At 40.0% G+C, this 21,882-nt stretch overlaps 1 protein-coding gene across 2 annotated transcripts in view; it reads left to right on the plus strand.

The window, feature by feature from the left end:
• The window catches only part of dyrk1b (dual-specificity tyrosine-(Y)-phosphorylation regulated kinase 1B), an 85,891-nt gene that overhangs the window by 50,698 nt on the left and 13,311 nt on the right, over positions 1 to 21,882 (plus strand). The window contains exons 1-5 of one of the 2 annotated variants that reach the window (XM_053326759.1): positions 55 to 2,093; positions 17,070 to 17,236; positions 20,452 to 20,571; positions 20,808 to 20,996; positions 21,351 to 21,498. In XM_053326759.1, the coding sequence (XP_053182734.1) occupies positions 1,991 to 2,093; positions 17,070 to 17,236; positions 20,452 to 20,571; positions 20,808 to 20,996; positions 21,351 to 21,498 (727 nt within the window). In that variant the 5' untranslated portion in view covers positions 55 to 1,990. Of the gene's footprint in view, positions 1 to 54; positions 2,094 to 17,069; positions 17,237 to 20,451; positions 20,572 to 20,807; positions 20,997 to 21,350; positions 21,499 to 21,882 lie in introns of those variants that run through there. The other variant, XM_053326760.1, reaches the window with a different exon arrangement.

A 21,882-nucleotide genomic window follows, 5' to 3' on the forward strand; every position in this document is an offset into this window, starting at 1 on the left:
CCGATCTCAGGGTGGGGAGCAGTGTGGGAGAGGAGCAGAGATTCCGTTTAACTGAGAAGCACTGAGGGAAACGGGCGAGAAACATGAGTCGAAATCGCCCAGGTGAGGGTTTCCACCTTGAAGGAATAAAAAATCTCTCTTAATTCTGAGAAGGACGAGACAAGCGAAGGAGAACATTAAGTTTGAAAAAGAGAGCGAATCCGAGGCGTCTGACAGCAAGCTCAGGAACTTCACTGGATTTGGTTTTTATAGTTTACTCTGAGACGAATCAAAATTTCTGGTTCGTTTCCGTTCACTCGTTGTTTTGCTGTTACTTCAATGTGATTACCTCAAATACTGACTTCTTCCTGGATCGAGTTGTGCTCTGGTAAACATTAGACCGTATCGGAGATGGGAAGTATAATGCAGGCCGTGAGCTGCTTATTCTTTAATACGAGAAAGCATTTGGCATCGAAACCCAGATACTGGATCTAAACTTTTGTTTCCCATTTTCTTGCCGGTTCTACCCCCATAGGAAAGAGGTGTGTGACTGATGTACAGTGTCCCTGCTTGTAATGGTACGTCACTTTGTTCTGCAAACACTGTTGTTGGCCCGCAAGTGTGGATATTAAGTTAGAGGAACTTTCTTTGGAACTACACGTCTCTGTGAAATCAGCACGTTTAAGTTGACTGGTTTGTTTACCTCTGCTTGTGCAACTGCTTGTTGTCACAGAGGCCTCTTGTATAGTGTATGTGGATTACATCATTGTCTGACTTCTTAAGCAGGCTCCTTTTCACCCTGGTAGAAGCCAGCCACCTTCTGCTGTAGGTGGGTGAAGGGGAGCAGAGTGACCAACACAAAGCCTCCGTGGAGCTCTGGTTTTACAGGCTCCGTGACATTGCCAGTGGGTGGCTGTGTGTGTCACTGGATTAATCTGAGAGATAACATCACTCTACACTGCCCTACTCTGTCTGGTCCCCCAAGAAAGCGCCAGTAATTGGACCTATTTTTAGAGGAAGGGATGGGGTAAAAGCAGGCAACTGGAAACCCAACTCCCCTCCACCTCCTTTTCTTCCACCCCTCCCAACACACACCAAGTTCAGGCCACCTGGCAGTATGCTAGGCGAGCTTGGTTAGTACAGAAGTGATTTTACAACTAGTTAATGTGTTAAAAAGTATTCTGGAGGAATAACAAAAGTTGGATAAACTTATCCTGCAGATAATATTACGATTTGTTGGACAATGGAGTCTTACTAGCCTGGGAATACTGGCTGTACTGGATTCTACTGGTAAAAGCTTCACTGGACACACAAACCCTGTCCTGGATTACAACAAAGATGTCTGAAGAACTACTGGCAGAATACTTTGGGTTAAACCTGCCCTGGACTATGTGAACCTAAGCAAGTAGAGTCTCTGTGATTACCCTTGGACATTTATCTCAATCATTTACTGAGAGTAGCCACTTGTTAACATACTGGAATAATAGAAAGGCCTTCTTTTGACTACCCAAAATATCACCAGCAATCTGGAGCAGGACAAACCTCCAGCACACTGAAAGAATGCATGAGACTGCAGAAACTAAGGTAACAAAAAGCTAACCTGACTAACCAAATATTCTACTACCCCCATTCCCCAACCCACAGAGGAACAGAGTATATATGTAGAATGAGAGCTCTATATCTATAGTGTAACTCAGCAGAAGACAGAGTTTACATCCTTTATATTTTTACTTCAGAGAGACAAGCTGCCTGTACACCAGTTGGTTGCCTTAGAAACCACAGTAACAAAAAAAGAAAGAAAGAAACAAGCCAGAGAAGACGGTGCCTTTTGATTGGTTGGTTGGTTTCCCACCATTTCAAGATTTATTGATTTAGTTGGGTGTAAACTGTGAACTCTGGGATTGAAAAGACGCCCGATGACGTTAACCTGACCCCCACAAGCGTCGACCACCTGTCAGTGTCTTGATTGACAGTATTTCCCTTCTGGATTGATCAATTGCCAAGCATTTCCATGGTGATCACATCATCATCTGGGGAGGACAAGACAGTGCCCTCTTGCAGGATGGTCCAGTCAGAACCCTGGATTACTTCTGCCCTTCTTCGCAAGAACAAGAGTCAGTATACACACACTAAAACAAACATATGCATACACAATCCCACTGATAAAAAAAGTTATCTTTGAATTTACTGTCTTATTAGTCTGTGTGTGAATGTGTTATAATAGCTGTCTTACAGAGGTTATAGAGTTTGATGTGTTTGAGTGAATTTGCAGCAGCTACATGTTGCAGTGGTGCTTTGTGTGTGTCAATATGTCATTGTGTTTTTGATGTATGTGTGGCTCCCATACATGCAATGTTGTTGCAACCAGAACCTGAACAGTCAGACGCCTGGCTGTTAACCGGCTGCTCTGGGTCTGAATAGGCTCATGCCCCTTTTCTCTTAGTGTTACCTGAAGCCTTTTTTGTCACAGTACAACAGGAAGTCAGACAATTTGCCAGTTGTGGTCATTCAGACAGGAATACTGAGCACAGGGATGCTGTAAGTGTTGAACAGTCATTATTTTAGTAGAACTGACTGCCATTGTTCCTGCTCTTGTTCACAGTATTAATCTATGCCAGTGACATCCAACCAGTGGATCATGGTCCATTAGTGGTCTGCAGGTCCATTCTGAGTTGGTTGTTAACATGTGGATCAACTTTGTTAAAACAAACTTTATTTTGAAGTGTAATAAATTTCCAGAACAACTTTTTTTTATTAGTAGTACTCTTAGTGCTGGCTCTGCTGCTCATGTGATCATTGGTTTTACTGACTGAACACAAAAAAGGAAGAAAAGTAACTGTTGAATTACCTTGTTCTTTTTATCAGGATATTTACATGTTGTAAATGCTGTACTTGTTTTTAAAACCAGAATTAGCCTGAATTAGTCATAATACTGAAATATAATTGAAAGGGCAACACTGTGAGAACTGTCTACTCACAGCTTGTATTGGTTTTTCATATCGACAGACAGGCTGAATAGATGGATGCCAGTGAAACTAAATGGTATTATGTTTTCTATAATAAAATGATGACAGATGTTCATGTGACTTGAAAGGTAGTGACTCTGGTTGTTTTTGAGAGAAAACAAAAGGACAAGTGACAAGGCATCCTTGATGCATTGTTCCATTCTGGCCATAATTTCTTTACTTAACTTGACTTTGCTTTGAAAAGACATGTCAGCTTTAGGTTTATGTCAATGTGTTTTGTTGTGTTACGAGAATGAAAGAACATACAAAGAAAACAGCTGCAAAACAATACAGAGTTTAATGGTGTGCTCAGTGGTTATTTGTGAATGTACATTAGAGAGCTAAAACCCTGCCTTGTCCTCATCTACCTCAGTGGAAAATAGATGTGTTATTATGTCTATTGTTGTTTTAAAGTACTTATTAGTGTTTCAAGGCAGAATGTTTCTTATAGCCCTAGCATCTCTGAGTTAGTTAGCCACTGCAACATCCATGCAGAGCTTGTTCTTGGGCTGCAAAGCTGTTATGTGACAAATGTGATTGGGTAACACGTGTACACATGCACTACTCTCCATATAATTGACAGCAGCCAGGGCCCCTGTGTAGAGGTTAAGTTTCTACCTAATTTCCTGTCATTTCTTTACTGTTGCTGTCTAATAAAGGCATAACATGCTCCCAATAATAATGATCATGATAATAACAATAACACTAATTGATACAACTGCATCTATGTCTGTGAGCTTAGTTTCATCCATGATTTTGAAACTGTATAATGTGTGAGCCATCATTGTTATGGCACAGGCTGTGTGCAAATGCTCAAATTAAGGCTGAAAGTTTTTTCACATTGTCTTGTGGAGAGCAGTTGATCAACAGCAATTTACATGTGTGGTATATAATGTACTGTCAAGGTTTAATTGTCAGTTTAATGTGCTGTAGTTTGTGGTTTTCATGTTGATCTATGTACAGGCCCACTGACTGTGTGGATTCTCTACAGTCACTGTAGGATCCCTCATGTCCAGGCTCTGTGTCCAGGCTCTGTGTCCAGGCTCTATGTTCAGGCTCTGTGTCCAGGCTCTGTTAAACATTTAGCTGGGAATTCAATTTGAGCCCTGACATTTTGTGACTTGTTCTTTCAGCTTTCCCTTAATTGCACTGTTGATCACTCATTACTTACTTTTCTCTTTGCTCATCAGTTTCATTCACTTTGAATTTTTTAATTGAACCTGTAACAGTGTCTCTCTGTTAGACAGCTAGGTATAAGCACATTCATCAAAATTCAATAATTACATGGAAAACATGTACATGTAGTAAAAAAAAAATATATATATATATATATATATATATATATATATATATACACACATACAGTACCAGTCAAATGTTTGGACACACTTTCTCATTCAAATCAACGGGAAAGTGTGTCCAAATGTTTGGATATTCTGTACATATATTTTCTGTATATACATCCCATCAAGCTGGATATTTAGTTGATCTGTTCAGCCTTGGTTTGTGATGTTAAGACAACTGTGAAACTTTGAACATGTAATGAAGATTAATGAGTGCTGATCTATGGACATACAGCAGAGTAGGGCGCTCAGTGTGGTTTGGAAAGTGTGTATCTGTACAAAATACTAGTCCTCATGAGCAGCCTTTGCCATGTGTTCCACATGTTGGAAGTGATGGGGAGTCTGTCCTCAGGTCAGGACGCTATAAATGTACCTGAAGGTGAAGTGAAGCTCCGGTGTTGGTAAATACTTTTAAACGGGGAGCTCTGTTTACAAGGAGCTTGCACCACGTGGTTATCAAATTGACATGACAGAACGTAATGTCAGGATTAGTTTTAAGTGATTTAAACTAGGAGTCTACTGATTATGGGCCTGGCCCATTGTTGGGCCTGGGATTCAGAATTTTTAGGACGATTGGAATTGTATCAAATCCGATTGCTGATATGCGCTGCTCTGGCTCTGATGTAGCCGCCTTTCTCTATCTGTAGTGACCACTCTGTGGTCCAGATTAATGTCCCGCCCACCGCACTGTCTGGTTGGTTATATTTCACAAGGAATAGCCTATCAACACAGTGCATGCTGCTTTGTGACAGACGGCACAGAGAAGCATCGGTAAGCAAGCAGAGCTGTGTTTCAAAGGTAAGGCACAAGATGTTGCCGAAGTTGCAATTAACATCACAATCGTGTACACTGAAGTTTAAAAAACACCACGGTCTTATGATCTATTTCTATGATGACAAGTATGCCAAGTTTCCAGTTACACCGTGAAAATGCCAGAATAATACACTTTGTTGAATGCGATAGTGAACGTCAAGTTCATTTGTTGATCCATAATCTAGATACCTGACTTGCAAAAAAAACTGATAGGCTATAAGATTATTTTTCTTACCATGGCCAGTCATACTTCAATTCAATCCACAACTCCTAGTAACATTACTGAAGTGTGTCCTGAGGCTGCTTCTCATTACTAGAGACGTGCACAACTGTTGTTAGAGACTTTAGATAGAATGTAACTGTTGTCAATACATATTCAGCTAGGCTATAGTAATCATAGTAATGAAGTAGCTTAGTTTTGAATGACAGGTTCCCTGCTATCATGTATCAAGTAGAATGACTTGTTTTGCAGAAATTTGGGCTGTGATTTATATATTAAATAAATGTAACAAAGTGCATTATGAATACTGATAAGTCAGTGCACAAGCAGGGTTAGGGTAGCTGCTTGAGTTGGAGCCAGTTTGAACTGCTTTGTGAGGGATAAAAGTTAGTTCTGCTACATAAAATTTAATGTGGATTCATTTTTCTTTAATCTTGGCATTTTTGTGAAATATTGGAGAGTTTACCTACGTTGGACCTTAAACAGTTGTCCATGTGAGGGGAAATGTCTGAAGATTTTAAATCTGAAACATGACAAAGAATATATATATATATATATATATATATATATATATATATATATATATATATATATATATACATATACATACACTGATGTAATACATAGGTGATAGGCCAATATCGGTGGATAAATTGGTCGGGCTCTGATGACATACCACAAGACTGCACAGTTAATTGCCACCCACCGACCTCCACCCATATTCTCTGTCCCTCTGCACTTTTAAGTATCAAAGAAAGATGAAACTGCCAAAAGCAAAATATTTATAAAAAACCAAAGAACAGATCACATGGTCTTCATCTGCAAACAGATCGCCCAGTTCTTATGGCACTGTAGATATGTACAATTCCATTTTTTCCCAGAGCTTTTCTTCCATGTTGGCTTAAAAGCTGAGCCTACATCATTACTCTAGCCAAGGCATGTTCACATTTTTATCATCAGTTTATTTATTGTCACTCATTTGACTAATTCTATAAAATATATAATTTATTTTTATTGTATCTTTGACATCTTTTGACTGTGGAAAACGTCAGCATTTCTGAAGATGAAATGTTGCTTCCTTTACTATCACATCTCAAAACTACTGTGCTTAGAGTTACCAACAATCTTTTAGCGTGTTAAATGTGCTACTTAACCTAATGCAGCCTTTGGAAGACCAAATTGCAGCACTGTCTTCGACAAACTGAACCATTAGGGCACTTTTATTTTACACAGGATGAAATAAGTCAGAAAAAAAGTTATGACCTCCTTTTTGTTATGTATGATGTTCCCCAAGGGTCACTTTTGGGACATTGTATTCCCTGAAAACATTTTTTTGTGTCACATCATTGTCTAGTCATGTTATCTCTTTTCACAATTATGCCAGTGGCACTGAGTTGTAGCTCCCTGTTACTGACCTCAGTATGATGAGGTCTATACATCATTGATTGATTCATGTGAAAAGCTGAATACCAACAAATGTCTCTAAAGCGATGGTTCGGCGTAATTTCGACCTAGCGTCATATGCACCATGAGGTCTATCTAATCAGCGTCTCAGCCATTTTTTTTTGTCATTTGGTCGCAAAAGTGGAGTTAGAGCCATCAGCCGAATGGCTTAGTACAGGCGCTAACGGGACCACCAGTGTATCTGGTAAATGACCCCACTAGTAATGCCTGGATTGTTATTGTTATCAAAAAGTTTGTAAGTACACCAAGAGTTTATTAAAATAAACACTTACCTGATGGCTTTTACTCTGCGGCTACTGCTAAAGCTGTAAACATCGTCAAAATCTCGTGTGATCACTCACAGATCTTTAGATGTGCTGTGCGGGTGTCTCGAGAGACCATACAGTATTTCAGTGATCGTGCAATATTTCGACTTACAAACTTTCCAATGCATCGATTTATGAGTAAAGACCCTATTTGTACTACTGTAGAAGTTTGATAACAATCCAGGCATTATTAGTGGGGTCATTTCCCAGATACACTGGTGGTCCCGTTAGTGCCTGTACTAAACCATTCGGCTGATGGCTCTAACTCCACTATTTTGCGACCAAATGGGAAAAAAAGGCTGAGGCGCTGATTAGATAGACCTCATGGTGCATATGACGCTAGGTCGAAATTACGCCGAACCATCGCTTTAAGTAAAGGCTGCATTCACTACATTAGATTCAAAACTTTACACATTCTTTCAAAAACATATATATATATTCTATCACATAATAATATAAAATTGTCTTACTTTGTTAAACAACATAAAAACATACTGAATGAATGACATACAATTCCATTAAAACACAAACAATTCCGTAAATAACTAAGAGCAGGTGTGCAAAGCCTAAACTTCAACTTAGTTTAAAACATATGTTACAGTGGGAAACCAAACTAACAGTACAACCTCATTTCACAGCTGAAAAGCAAACAGTTGTTGTGTAGAAGTGCTACTGTGTTATTTCAAATCTCTAGCTGGATGTGCACCAACACAGACACTAGCATTCACTGGTGTCTTTAGTCCACTGCAATATGAAGATAAATCGTCCAAATCATTTTTATTTTAAAAGTTAACTGCATTAATGAATGAATGAATTAGCAACCATCTTCCAGTCACCTGCCTGTATGAGAATAACAAAGTGAGGTGGCTCTCCAGCAGTAGCAGTGGAGAGCAGCCTCTCTGCTGCACCATTAAGTCCAACACAATGCACAAAGTTCAGAGTATATTTCACATTCATCTTGCAAAGGTTAGGTTTAGTCATTAAATCAAAACACGTTTGCAACCACTGCCATTTTTAAGATGAATTACAAAATAATAGCGTGTGCAGACTGTGCACACTGTAGACTGCCCAAGTACTGCACTGTCCTTGCAGTTGCGTTCCGCTATTTTCGTTCCGTCAACATTTCATACCGTACTTTTCAGCAAACCCTGCTTTTAACCTCATATGAGTCCCCACCGTGTGCAGAGCACCTTAACCCTTCATCTGATTCAGACTCCAGGATTTAAACTTAGAAGCCCTAGCCTTTGTCTTCAGAACATCATTTTATCAGAGAGAGGATCTTGATGTCATTTCATTTTTATTATTACTGCCTTCTCTCTTCCCGTGAAGCACTTTGAAAAGTTCTTTAAATTGAAGACATTATTATCCACGCTTATCAGTGTCTTTATCTCATCCTCATCAGTTAAAGGGTGCACTGACCAGCCAGTTACCAGGTCCTACTCAGCCAGTTGTCATCCCTCACCCATTTATTTTTTTTAAAGATTTTGTTGGTATAGACACCTTTATTAAGCAGTAGACAGACAGGAAACATGGGAGATAGAGGGGGGGTGAAATGCAGCAAAGGACCTCCAATCGGGATTTGAACCAGGGTCGGCTGCATATATGGCATGCGCTCTAACCACTCGACCACCTGCGGGCCTCCTCACACATTTATTTAGAACTGTATAACACACATGCAGCTGTGTGTTCTCTAGTGTACTTTTGCCCATTGTTGGTGTTTGTGTCATATGCCAGTCATTGATCAATTGATATGTGTCTACACTGCTGGGACTATAGTTATATTTTTGTCTAGCTGATCTTACAAGAGCATTACTTTTGTCTCTTTTGTATTGGAGATGGGCTTGCCATCCTTTTCCTCCATCTATCTAACTATGTAACATCTTTGTGTGTTTGTATCTTGTGTGGTTGCTGTTATTCTGTGTATGTATACACGTGATGTCTCAAGATCCTGGCCCATCCCCAAGTGAGGTATAACTTCTCACAATCTCATGTCAAATCAACATAGCTCCCTATGCAGAACAATACTACTTTTTGCAAGAGTGTGTGCACATGTGTGTTAGTTAGTAGTAGTAGTAGTGTATTGTTAGGTTTACACGATCAGGATTTTTGGGGCCAATCACCGATTAGTGAGTTTAAATAAACCGATCACCGATTCGATCACGTCTTTTTTGTCCACGCTCCTTTTCTTAAACTCGGCATGCTCCTCCTCGTGTTCCCTATCCAGGTAAATTTGTGGTGTTGAAACATTTTGCAGATGCTTCCCCACAAGGTACTTTAGTGTTGCACAGATTGCAAATAGCTTGTGATTTATCTGTCTGCCCACAACACCCACATGTTTGTTTGAATTCGACAGCTAATGATTCAATATTAAAAAAACTTTATTGTCCGTCACATCGTGACAGGGCTCAAATCTAGTCGGTTTCAAACAAACATGTCGGTGGTGTGGAACTTAAATGAGACAGATAAAATACAAGCCATCTGCAATCTATGCAACAGGAGCATGTGCAAAAAGTTTCAACATGACGACATTGATCGGATCGGCGAATTAAGACTTTACAGCCAATCTCACAAATTGTATAAAATGCTAAATATCGGTCGATCCGATATAGCCGATCAGATTGGCGTAAAGCCTAGTTAGGTTGCATTCAGACCTCTCTTTTTTTGAAAAGTGGCTGTCCATTTGCAAAGTGGGGGCACCAACACAGAGGATTCTGGCAAAAAGCAAAGGGTGTACCAGGCAACATAATGTGATGCCATCCAGCAAACCACTGTGTTGAACAATCACATATATGCAAGCTCACATTCCTGGTGGTTTACTTGCCGTATTATTAAACACTAGTGCAATGCCCGTGCAAAATCCGTTTTTGCGTGTGTTTTTACTACAAAGTCAGACATCCCAACTCCCCTGCATATTGATAGCGGCTCCCTGACGCCTGCAAATGAGATCCAATCTCCCGGAATCTGGAGCATGCAAGCAAGAGCGCACACTAGAGAGTGACTGCACGTGTATGTGTTTGTGTGTGAATATTAATGTAGCGGGTGTGAGAGCAAAGCATCCTGATAGCTCTGTGTTGCCACTTATCAGAGCAACCCCCCACCCCGAAACGAATCGCTATGTAGCCTACTGACACATGGTATAAGCACAACAATCAAATAAAAATACCAAATCAACTAAATTTGAGCAAGTTAACAAAATCGGCCCTTTTAGTTGTGCTGCAACTACAGTAAATATGGTAGCCTAAAGGCACTCGTTCGTATTTTATAGGACCGCCGCAATTACTGTATTAACAGTGCAACTTCATTTTAAAAGGCAGATTTCTCTCCCAGAGCAAGCTTAACCCGTGGCGAAGCCGTTTCGTGCCGCTGATGAACCCGGTAACTCTGGACCTGTGCTGCCTTATAGTCTCTCTAACTCTGGTCCTTATAGTCTCTCTAACTCTGGCCCTGTGCTGCCTTATAGTCTCTCTAACTCTGGTCCTTATAGTCTCTCTAACTCTGGACCTGTGCTGCCTTATAGTCTCTCTAACTCTGGTCCTTATAGTCTCTCTAACTCTGGCCCTGTGCTGCCTTATAGTCTCTCTAACTCTGGTCCTTATTGTCTCTCACTCTGGTCCTTATAGTCTCTAACTCTGGTCCTTATAGTCTCTCTAACTCTGGTCCTTATAGTCTCTCTAACTCTGGTCCTTATAGTCTCTAACTCTGGTCCTTATAGTCTCTCTAACTCTGGTCCTTATAGTCTCTAACTCTGGTCCTTATAGTCTCTCTAACTCTGGTCCTTATAGTCTCTCTAACTCTGGTCCTTATAGTCTCTCTAACTCTGGTCCTTATAGTCTCTCTAACTCTGGCCCTGTGCTGCCTTATAGTCTCTCTAACTCTGGTCCTTATTGTCTCTAACTCTGGTCCTTATAGTCTCTCTAACTCTGGTCCTTATAGTCTCTCTAACTCTGGTCCTTATAGTCTCTCTAACTCTGGTCCTTATTGTCTCTAACTCTGGTCCTTATAGTCTCTCTAACTCTGGTCCTTATAGTCTCTCTAACTCTGGTCCTTATAGTCTCTCTAACTCTGGTCCTTATAGTCTCTCTAACTCTGGTCCTTATAGCCTCTATAACTCTTATATGGCGCTTTTCCACTACACAGTTCCAGCACGACTCGCCTCGCCTCGTTTTTTTTGTGTTTCCATTAGGGATAGTACCTGGTACCTGGTACTTTTTTATTACCTGCTCTGCTGAGGTTCGAAGCGAGCCGAGCCGATACTAAAATGTGACGTTGACAGACTGCTGGCCGGTGATTGGTCAGATGAGTTGTCGCTTGAAGAGTCATGAGCCGTCCCACACAAGAATCAAACCCGGCATTTTTAAATACCGGCAACAGCGTAACAGCCATACGGCTTAAAATCAATTGGATGAACAGTTGGAGAGATATGCGAATAACAGACAGACATACAGATGTTCCTGTCATTTATAGATAGATTTTACATCGCAATCATCACAACAAAAGTAAAATAGTGATAATTTCCAGAGTTATAGAATCCTGTCTGAGTATTATAAACAACTGCAATGTGCTCTAGTCTCTAAACACTTTAAGCCCCCTGTGCTGTTGTAACTCAGGGCTGTTAGCTGTCTGAATCCCTGCTACTGACAAGTAGCCAAACATCACTTGTCCCAATTTGTATACTCTGATATTGCAGAGTATATAAGATGTTGTAAAAGTGTAATTATGTGTGTAATGGTCCTAATGGCTGGCAATATATACGTTAGAGATACACACAGGGAGATGCTCATACTGTCAGTGCACCTGAAACCTACCATGCTTGCATAGTTAAAATAAGGCCCTAAGAGTCTACAGCCATGCTAGTGCTTCTGTGATATGGTACGTAGGCAAAGTGGTACTCTGAGCCTGCATGGATGTGGTTCTGCTGACAGTGTTTTGCTAGCTTGTTGTGCTACATATCACAACCTCTACATTGTATATTGTAAAGACCTTTAGTACAAAGTCAAGCTGTTGTGATTAACTTTACCCAAACTCTTCGTGGTGAAGGTACATGTCATCCAGCACCATGGTTCAAACAGGAGCATAGTGATGCAGGGTAGAGTGTTGTGCAGGTATGTATTCAAAACAAACTGCACAGATGTTAGCTGTACCTGTCGGCTACCTGTGTTCATAAGTACATATTATGCACAGGTGGAGTCAAACTGCCTTCGGATGAATGGGAAGTTCTAGGAAAAGTTTCATATTTTATTCACACTGAACAAAATATAAGGTTCATACTTTAGCATGCAGTCCCTCTGTTTTGTCTCAGCACATGTTTCAGATTGAAGCATCATGTCTCTTTTCCACACTGACATTTTCTTGCTGACAAGTTGATTTTGTCCACACTATGCAGAATACATTGAAAGGCATTTTTCTCTCTGTTTCAGAGAACTCTGAGACCTTGTCAGCCATGAAATCACTGTTTCTGTTTGTGTCCATGGCTTCAGACTACAGACTTTATATAACAATGCTGTGTCACCATTCATTCCTACTAGAATGACAAAATGAAAGGCAATGTAGGCTCAACAGTTGACTGATCCTACTGCTGCTTTTACCCGAGCAAGTCACAGTCAAAAATTAAAACCAGTCAGTAATAAGCTAAATTCCTTTTCACAATATGTTTAGTTACACATGGTAAATGATGGTTTGGAGGTTTAGACATGTGCTGAGGAGAAATGCTGGTTATATTGGGAGAAGGATGCTGAAGATGGAGCTGCCAGGCAAGAAGAAAATAGGAAGGCCAAATGGATATAGTGAGGGAAGACATGCAGGTGGTTGGTATGTCAGAAGATGCAGAAGACAGGAATAGATGGAAATGGGTTATCTGCTGTGGTTACCCCTGATAGGAATAGCTGAAAGAAGAAGACACATGGTAAATCATACATTTTTTCACCTTGGAGTTACATAAGATTAAGCTGACTACTAGCCAGTTGTTTTGCTATCTGTATTCTCATCTCCCTTTCTCTTACAGTAATATTACAAGATTTTTATTGTAGGTTTTGGTATTGTGATTTGAAATTAAATTGTTGAATGAGTTTCTAGTTTGAGCATTCATTTTAAGGGCGTGTTTGTGTGTGAGGCTGGTATTGGTACTGCTGGTATTTAAAGTTCTCTCAATATTGTGTTTCATCCTCTAGCAAATTGTGAGCAGGAAGCATTAGTTTGTGACGGTTGTATATGTTCTTATGCTGACTGGAGTGACTCCTCTCTGTTGCCATAAATGTTGTTGCATCGTTGTTCATCCACACAACACTGATGGAGAGATAAAACTATAGCAGAGGGGGAAGAAATGGATGGATAGGGAGCAGTAGTCTGATTGACGTCAAGAAGGATAGAAGATGGAAGGGAGGGATGGATGAGTAAAAAGAAGAGAGAATGCAGATTCAGAGGTGGAGAGGTTTGAGAAAGCAGGAAGGATGATGAAGGAAAGGGGGAGGAGAGCGCGACTGGTAGGGTGGGTTGGGTTGCTAGGGGAGAGTATGTCAGACTGCTCCTGAGAGCCAGGCCTGCTATTGGAAGCTACTTGCTTACCAGGAGAGAGGCGGAAGAGGAGGGAGAGAAGTAGCTAATGAGTATTGTACACTGGTTGCTGAAACAGCACTGGGTTTATTTATAGAGTGCTAGCCAGCCAGCCCTTAGATACCAGCAGCGAATCAGCTGACAGAGAAAGAGGGGGCCCCGACCAATGGCAGTGCAAGAAGGGGGATGCCAGAGTGAGGAAGTGCTGTGAGTGCCTCTCAGTCTCTTAAAGAGACGGTGCAGATTTCCCAGTACTAGGCAGATATTCACTCTCTCCAGCAGTGTCATGTCTGTAAGCAGGCCAGGACCCAGAGCACCACAACAGTCCCAGTGACACTCCATACCTTCTAACACACATAGAGCACAAATGCATGCAGTTTAAGGCAAAGGTGCAGAGCTGCTGACTGCTTTTCACCTTCACAAACAGGACCTCATTTAGAGATCTATTTAAATGTTGAGTAGTGAATAGAACTGCCTGCACTGTACATTGAAGATAATAGTGGTAGAGAGCTAATGAGATCATAGCTTAAGGTTATTCTTACATGTTCAGTCAGAATATATGCTCTTTTACTGTGACTGCTATAGAGAGCAACAGCATTTGCACTTGCATTAAACTTATCCACAGCTGGCTTGTGCGAGTGAAGAGAGAGAGAAAACATCCTTTCCTATGTTCAGTTCTCTTGTTTAGCTTGTGGTCTGCAGTTTAGTTGCTACATGTGTGTTCTTTCCTTGATAGAAGCTTCACTGTTTACTGCTCTGGTGTCTTAACATTGACTATGCAACTTTTGCACCCGGTTTGGTTTGACTGTTTAGCTGTTACTGTTTATCACCCACATCTGTGTTAAACACTTTAAGCCCTCTTCATTTCAACTTATTACCACAAGTTTTACACATATTTTTGGAAATGATGCAAACTCTATTCCTGCTGCGGTTTTCAGACAAGTGCACATATAAATAAAGATAAAGATTTTACACTGCAGTGACATGTAAGTATTTTCATTTGCAGAAACCCTAACACAAAGATAAGAACGAGAATTTAGATTTTTTTTGTCACATGTATTGCTTTAAATAACAAAATAATACTTTGTCACTATAATAATCATTTTTCACTTCATCCTATAGCTTCTATTGATTACTGCCAGCAAATAAAAAAGTGTGTCTGAGGATCTGAGTTAACCTCTGTGAGGAACTGACCATCAACTCCCCATTAACACATGAAAACACTAATAACACTGTAACTCTAATGATAAACCTGTCTATCATTAACTAACTTATGGCACAACTAAATGTTTTATCTTCAGTGATTAGCAGTATTCAGTATAGTACTTTTATGCATAGAGTCACTTCAGCAAATATTGTAATACTGCATTGTAACAGCAAAACTGAAGACTGTAATCATAAACTTGACAAGACAGGAAACTCTCCAGTGAAGAATGTCCTCACAGATTCTTTATTATAGTAGTATGTACCTGGAATCTGTGTGTAACAGTTGACCTGTTGGATGCGTAGTAAAACACAGAACATAAGTTACTGCTGCTGTGTCTCATGCATGAATACACACTCTCTGTTCAGAGTCGCACATATCACTTTTAAGCTACTGTGTGATGCTGCAGGTATTTAATGAACTGACATACAGCCAGCGGGGGGCAACAAACAGAACATCAGAGGGTCTACTGGTCTTTCTGCAAAATTCCAGGTTTCATTCAATGACACCTGGACAACATTATTTGTATGATTTCAGTTTCCATGGCTATAGATTGAAAAAAAAACAGTAAAAAAGGCAAAATACATCAAAGTTGATTAGTGGTTTTGAAGAGCTAACTAATGCTACGCAAACAGTGGCTTTTATGTGGAGGCAGCTGCTGTAAAAGTAACTCTACTGCCTACGTCTTTAATACCATCATGGCTTGTATCTATTACATGCTGCCTAATATTTCTTCCCCTCCCTTCACTGCTTCAACTTCTTCCCTCTTAAGTTACCTGTTTTTGAGGACCAAAAGTATTCGGAGCCCGGCTCAAAATATTCAGGGTTGAAGCCCTGAATGAGGAAGCTAGCTCCATTACTGTGTAAGGTTGCAGTGGCTGACTAAGACAGTTAACAGTCTTTTTTAATGATTTTGTTGGCATAGATGCCTTTATTTATCAGTAGACCAAAAGAAAACATGGGAGAGAGAGAGGTGGGGGGGGTTGACATGCAGCAAAGGACCTCCGATCTGGATTTGAACCTTGGGACCACAAGAAGTCCCAAGCTTGTGTTTCATTGACCAATGGTCCACCAGCATTTCATTAGATTGAAAGGTCAAAGAGCAATTGATATTGTACACTGATTGGTCAGCCTGTTATGAATCAGGGATCAGCAATGTAGTGCAGTTTTCATGAATCTGACCAGCAAGTTTGTTTTTCCATTGGCTAAATATTACAGGGTCAACACCAGTGCCAGGTGCTATTCTCACTTCATTCCAGGTATATGACAAGACTGCTCAGTCATATTCATGTGTAGTTCTTATTGTTTCTCTGCAATGTTCTTTGGAGTTTACATACATACTTGTGTAATGGCAGTTAGTACTGGAAAGTGGCCCAAGTTAATGTCTTAGATAACACAGAAAAGCATATCATTCTTACTTTAAAATCTAGAAGCAGCCAATTAAAAAAGGCAAACAATTATCTGAATATTAAAATAGTTGCCAATCCATTTCTTGGCAATCCACCAATCAATGGATGGATTGCAGCTCTAGTGCAGGAGAGAGAGTGTATGTACATATTGGTAGCCAGCTGGCTGTTGCTAAGTGTATTTAACAGATAAAAACTAATAGTAATAGTAATATATGGGAAGGAGATCCTAATAGTCTATGACCTATGTTTCAGTCTGAGGGAAGAAAAAAGCAATGGAAACATATGAATCTTTTAATGTTAAAATAATTAAATGTTACTTACTATTAAATGTCCTTATTGTTTTCAACTCGGATATGAATATTGATAGTGTGGTAGCCTAAAATGTATAAAAGTAGTATGTGTCTATGTAACAGTATAAAAGTAACTATTCCTTTAGTTTTCAGGGTTGCTCCAGAGTCCAAGCAACTAAAGAGGTAGTCTCTTTAGCTGCTTGGATGTGCTTTGTAAACACACAGATTCATACGTATTAAATCAGAGTGATGTGTTTAAAATGTTTGACATGTTTTCGAAAAACTTGACAAGGAAGACATAGTTCCAAGCTGTCCTGTTTCTGTGGACACCTGGAGATGTGTGCTGGACAGTCCAGTGTGTATGTCCAGTCACTGTGGAAGGATTAACATGTGGTCTGATTCACAGCAGTAGCTGTGTTTTGCCAAAGATGGGAGTAAAGAAACAGATTTGAATGTTCTCCTCTGATCATCTCTCTCTCTCTCCTCAGGTGTAAGCAGCTCAGGATGTCCGCCCACCTCCTCCTCCTCCTCCTCCTCCTCCTCCTCCTCCTCCACTGCCCAGGGCTTCTCCCTCGCTGAGCCAGCCATGACCAGCCAGCACACACATACACACCCCTCCTTCAGCTCCATCCACTCCATGGCCGAGCAGCAGCAGGTAACTCTCTCTCTCTCACACACACACACACACACACACACACACACACACACACACACACACACACACACACACACACACACACACACACACACACACACACATACATACATACAGTGTTACCTTCCATCCTTTTGGCACAGGGATTGAGTTACATTTCACCTGTTAACTGCAACACCAAAGGATGTACCAGACATTTACCTGTGTCTCCGCATTTCCATTCACTTTTGGAAAAAGACTACAACAATGATGCAAATTGTGCTTCTGAAAATGAGACTACTGCCCTGAGTTCATTAATAAAAAAGTAATATTGTTTGCTTTGTGATAAATTGTGATGCATAAGCAGAGATATTTACACATGGCTATTATCCATTCATTGTTTGCATATGTGAGACCTTATAGGCTAGTTATATGGTATGATTCTGGGACTTTTTCACAAGAGATTGTTGATGAAAATTACTGCAATGTCCAAAAAAATATTTCTCACAAAGGGTTTTTACAGCCTTGAAAAAACCCAATTTACACAGTCTCTATGCCTGTCATGTCATGTTTGGAGTTGGTCTGACATTCAGTTCTTTGAGTGGCTCTGTGGATTTATTGAAAACTCATTCTTGCAGATACATTCTCATTAGAATGAATCCAAATGCTTTGAAGTTAGAGGTCAGATGTTTGGTTGATTGGCATGGTAGACAATGCCAACATCAGTGTTCAAATGCTCCACCCACATTGTACCCCTCATCTATAATAATGTTATAATAGTAACTACAGGTCATTTCTGCAGCTTAGACTAGACAAACACACTGTGACTTTAGCTCAACCAATACTGGATCATTAAGGCCAATACTGATTTAAAAACATGTGATAACGTATTTTTTTTAACTTTAAATCAACTGGTCAGTGCTCTGTGGGGTACAGAGTGGGTGTCATGGTGACACTGTTTCCAAGTGACCTCAAACCCATTTCTGTATTGTAATTAATTGTCAATCATTGTCAGAAATCTGCAATAAGTAAATATCACTCATTATATCTGCTGTGCACTTTAATCAGTCTAGCTCTCTTGTGCTTTTGGTTGAGGAACCCCCCTAAAAATACACAATGCTGAATATCTCACTCAATAGAGCCCCATGCTCTCCCCTGCACTGTACACCTAGTTATGGTTGTTTATGCTGTGATTGAACATTTGGGACAGGTTTTACAGAGATAATTGCAACCAACAACCAATAACTCAGAGCATTACTTTGACAGGGTTTGCAATGATCTAACATCATAACATTTTCTTGAATGTGAGTGAATGTGAGTGAGTGGGTGAATATGAGTGAGTGAGTGAATGCGAGTGAGTGAGTGATTGATTGAGTGAGTGAGTGAGTGAGTGAATGTGAGTTGCCCTGAAACACCTAAAGTTTTGAAAGTTTTGGGGCTATCATGGTTTATATTCTTCCAGAATGGAGAGGTGTGTTTAATCTATTAAGAACTGACATTGTCACAAGGGAAAGCTCATGCCACAGTCCACAGTCTCAGACAAAGGAAGAACAGTGCCGGTTTCCTTCTGGGTGTACAACAGAGGACCATTTTTTTAAATTTAAAGATAATCCAAAGGTCATGGAAATGTGTTAATTGTATCAACATGTGATCTGTGGATGTGAAGTGGTAAATGGCTGCATTCCCTTAGATGTCCTGTGGGAGGTGCTCACATGCTTTGGGTTGAGTCAAAAACATTTAGGACTGTATTTTTGTGGAGGTGCAATGAGCAGCTGAGGTAACGCTCTGACTGTTTGATGCACGTGTGTGGTATTTCAGTGAGCAGCAAAGAGAGCACAGTGTATAGGTGGGACAAGAAACACACTAAAAACAGACAGCTGAGAACTATGTCTGTTTGTGGACAACATCAATTTGTGCTGATTTGGTGATTTTATTACCAGGACCAAACTACTTAAATATAAATCATTTACCTCATTTAAAAACACAAAGAATAATCAACAACAGAAATAATGTTAGTAGTATCTGTATAGTATAGTATCTGTTGTCCACAGCTGCTTTATACTGTATGAGGCATTTCTCCTTCACTTCATTCAATCCCAGCAACATCTGAAGGCAGCAGGATTGATATGTTAATAAATCCACAGCCTCTAAGAAGTAAAGTGTCAGTGTAGTATTGTTACCCACAATTCATTGTTAACTTCATTAAATCACCTGATGTAATCAGGTTACTATAGAATAACTACACACATTTGTTCACACATCAGACTGGTCAGTTATTCTCCATATTAGTTTTTTTATGAAGGAGACTTAGCAGCTCATCAGCCTCTTTTCTAGCTTTCTTTGTAACAAAAGCTAAACTATGTGACCATTCATGAGGTGAGATACATTATAATGGCTGAAAAAGCATCTGACACATGTAATAATTTTATTTCTATCATTATAATAGTAGCCAACTGATTAAAGAAACTTCCTCATCTGTCTTTGGCTGCCAACATCTTCACTCTGGCTCAGGACTGACCAGTGACTGACCGCTTCTTTCTCCTCTTCCACATCCCATGACACATGAATGTCAGCATGCAGTTTAAAATGACATGAGTAAATGCTCTGAAACACCTTGTTGCCTCAAAGCCCAACCATTAAAAAAAAGGACAGGGGGGTTGAGCATAGCTCAGCGGGTAGAGCACCCGCCCCATGTGTTGAGGCTATAGCCCTCGTTGCAGGTGATCCCGGTTCGAATCCCGAGCCGAGTGGTCTTATCCTGCATGTCATTCCCCCTCTCTCTGCCTCCTGTTTCCTGTCTATTTCCACTGTCCTGTACATTAAAGGCAAAAAAGCCCAAAAAATATATACTTTTAAAAAAAAAGGACATTTCACCAGTAAACATTAGCACAGTTCTAAATTTTCTGTATAAATATACTGTGTAGTCAGTAGTACATCACCATCCTTCCTAATATTAACAAGCTTCCTATGAAGTAACAAATGAAATACATCATATTTGGTAACATTTAGAGCAGTCTCATTTAAGGCTACAAAACTGCTTTAAACAGTCAAAACCACTGAACAATACAATTCAATGTGAATGATAAACTTCGATGTAGTCAACTGAAAAACACTGCATGATAAATAAAGTGTTAAGGTGGACTATTTGAAAACTATGAACCTCTAAGTCTTTGGTAAGATAGTGTCTTCATGTGCTTATATAGAATTGTATGAAGTGTAGTTCTTCTTCTCTGTAGGTGCTGTCTGATATGACCATACTCCAGCGGAGGATCCCCCCTAGTTTCAGAGACCCTGCCAGCGCCCCACTGAGGAAACTCTCTGTTGACCTCATCAAAACTTACAAGCACATCAATGAGGTATGAAGCACTAGGCAGACTGTAGCCCACACATTTATTGAAAGATTTATTTCAGTTTTCCGATGTATTTGACTGCATGATGTGTAATATTATGTGGTCCAGGGTTAAAGCATTGTCAGGAGTATTTACCACCAAGGGTTAATGTTTTTTGTATTTACTCTTTGAAGGGGAAGAGGTTGGGGGGGGGCAGAGCAGGGAACCTAAGCTGCCTGATACTAATCTGTTTTCATGTACAGGTGTACTATACTAAGAAGAAGCGGCGGGCCCAGCAGGTCCCTCCAGAGGACAGCAGCACCAAGAAGGAGAGAAAAGTCTATAACGATGGCTATGATGATGACAACTATGACTATATTGTCAAAAATGGAGAAAAGTGGCTGGACCGCTATGAGATAGACTCGTTGATTGGGAAGGGCTCCTTTGGACAGGTGAGGAGGTCAACAAAGAAACATTTCAGCATGAAAACCCAACCACATTTACTGCTAGTCCCTAAAAATGATTATGAAATGATTATATTTCCTTGTAATCAACAACAGTGTGAGTTGTTTTTACCACTGAAGTATGAAGAACCAGTGCACTAAAACATTGATGCTAAATTGAGTTTGCTATTTGGCTGATGTCTAAAATGATTCCTTCTTACAGTCAGTAACAAGTGACTGGCTTTTCCACTGTCGACTCTACCTTTTCAGGAAGTTTAACTTTTGGGAAATACAAAAACCACTGTGACAGTCTGGGAGACTTGGCTTTGATTCATATTTTTCTGTGTGTTGATATCTGTGCAGGTGGTGAAGGCCTACGACCACCATGAGCAGGAATGGGTTGCCATTAAGATCATTAAGAACAAAAAGGCTTTTCTAAACCAGGCACAGATTGAACTACGCCTGCTGGAGCTCATGAACAAGCATGACACTGAGATGAAATATTACATAGGTAAGATGGACAACATGCCTGCACACATTGCAGTGAGGTGGGAGGGTGCAAAGGTCTCATATAAATAGGGATGCTATTGTTTTGGTCCTTTTCTCTCTTATTTGTTCTTTTACATCACAAAAAAATATATTTAAATTATTATTATTAGAAAAAATATGAATCCAGAACATGATTACAATGTATTTATATATTAAATATATAAATACGAATAAATATATAGAGTTTATAGAGCAGCAAAAAGCAATGTTTACAACAATCTCACAATATAAATTCAATTATAATATAATATCTCCCTGGAAAGAAATCTAAAATAAAAACAAATAATAATAATCTTGTCTTCCTCCCTCTACTGCCATGTAGTTTCACTAGTTTCAGATATGTGAT

This window comes from Scomber japonicus, chromosome 10 (assembly GCF_027409825.1).
Source record: "Scomber japonicus isolate fScoJap1 chromosome 10, fScoJap1.pri, whole genome shotgun sequence".
In the NCBI taxonomy this organism is placed as follows: Eukaryota; Metazoa; Chordata; class Actinopteri; order Scombriformes; family Scombridae; genus Scomber; species Scomber japonicus.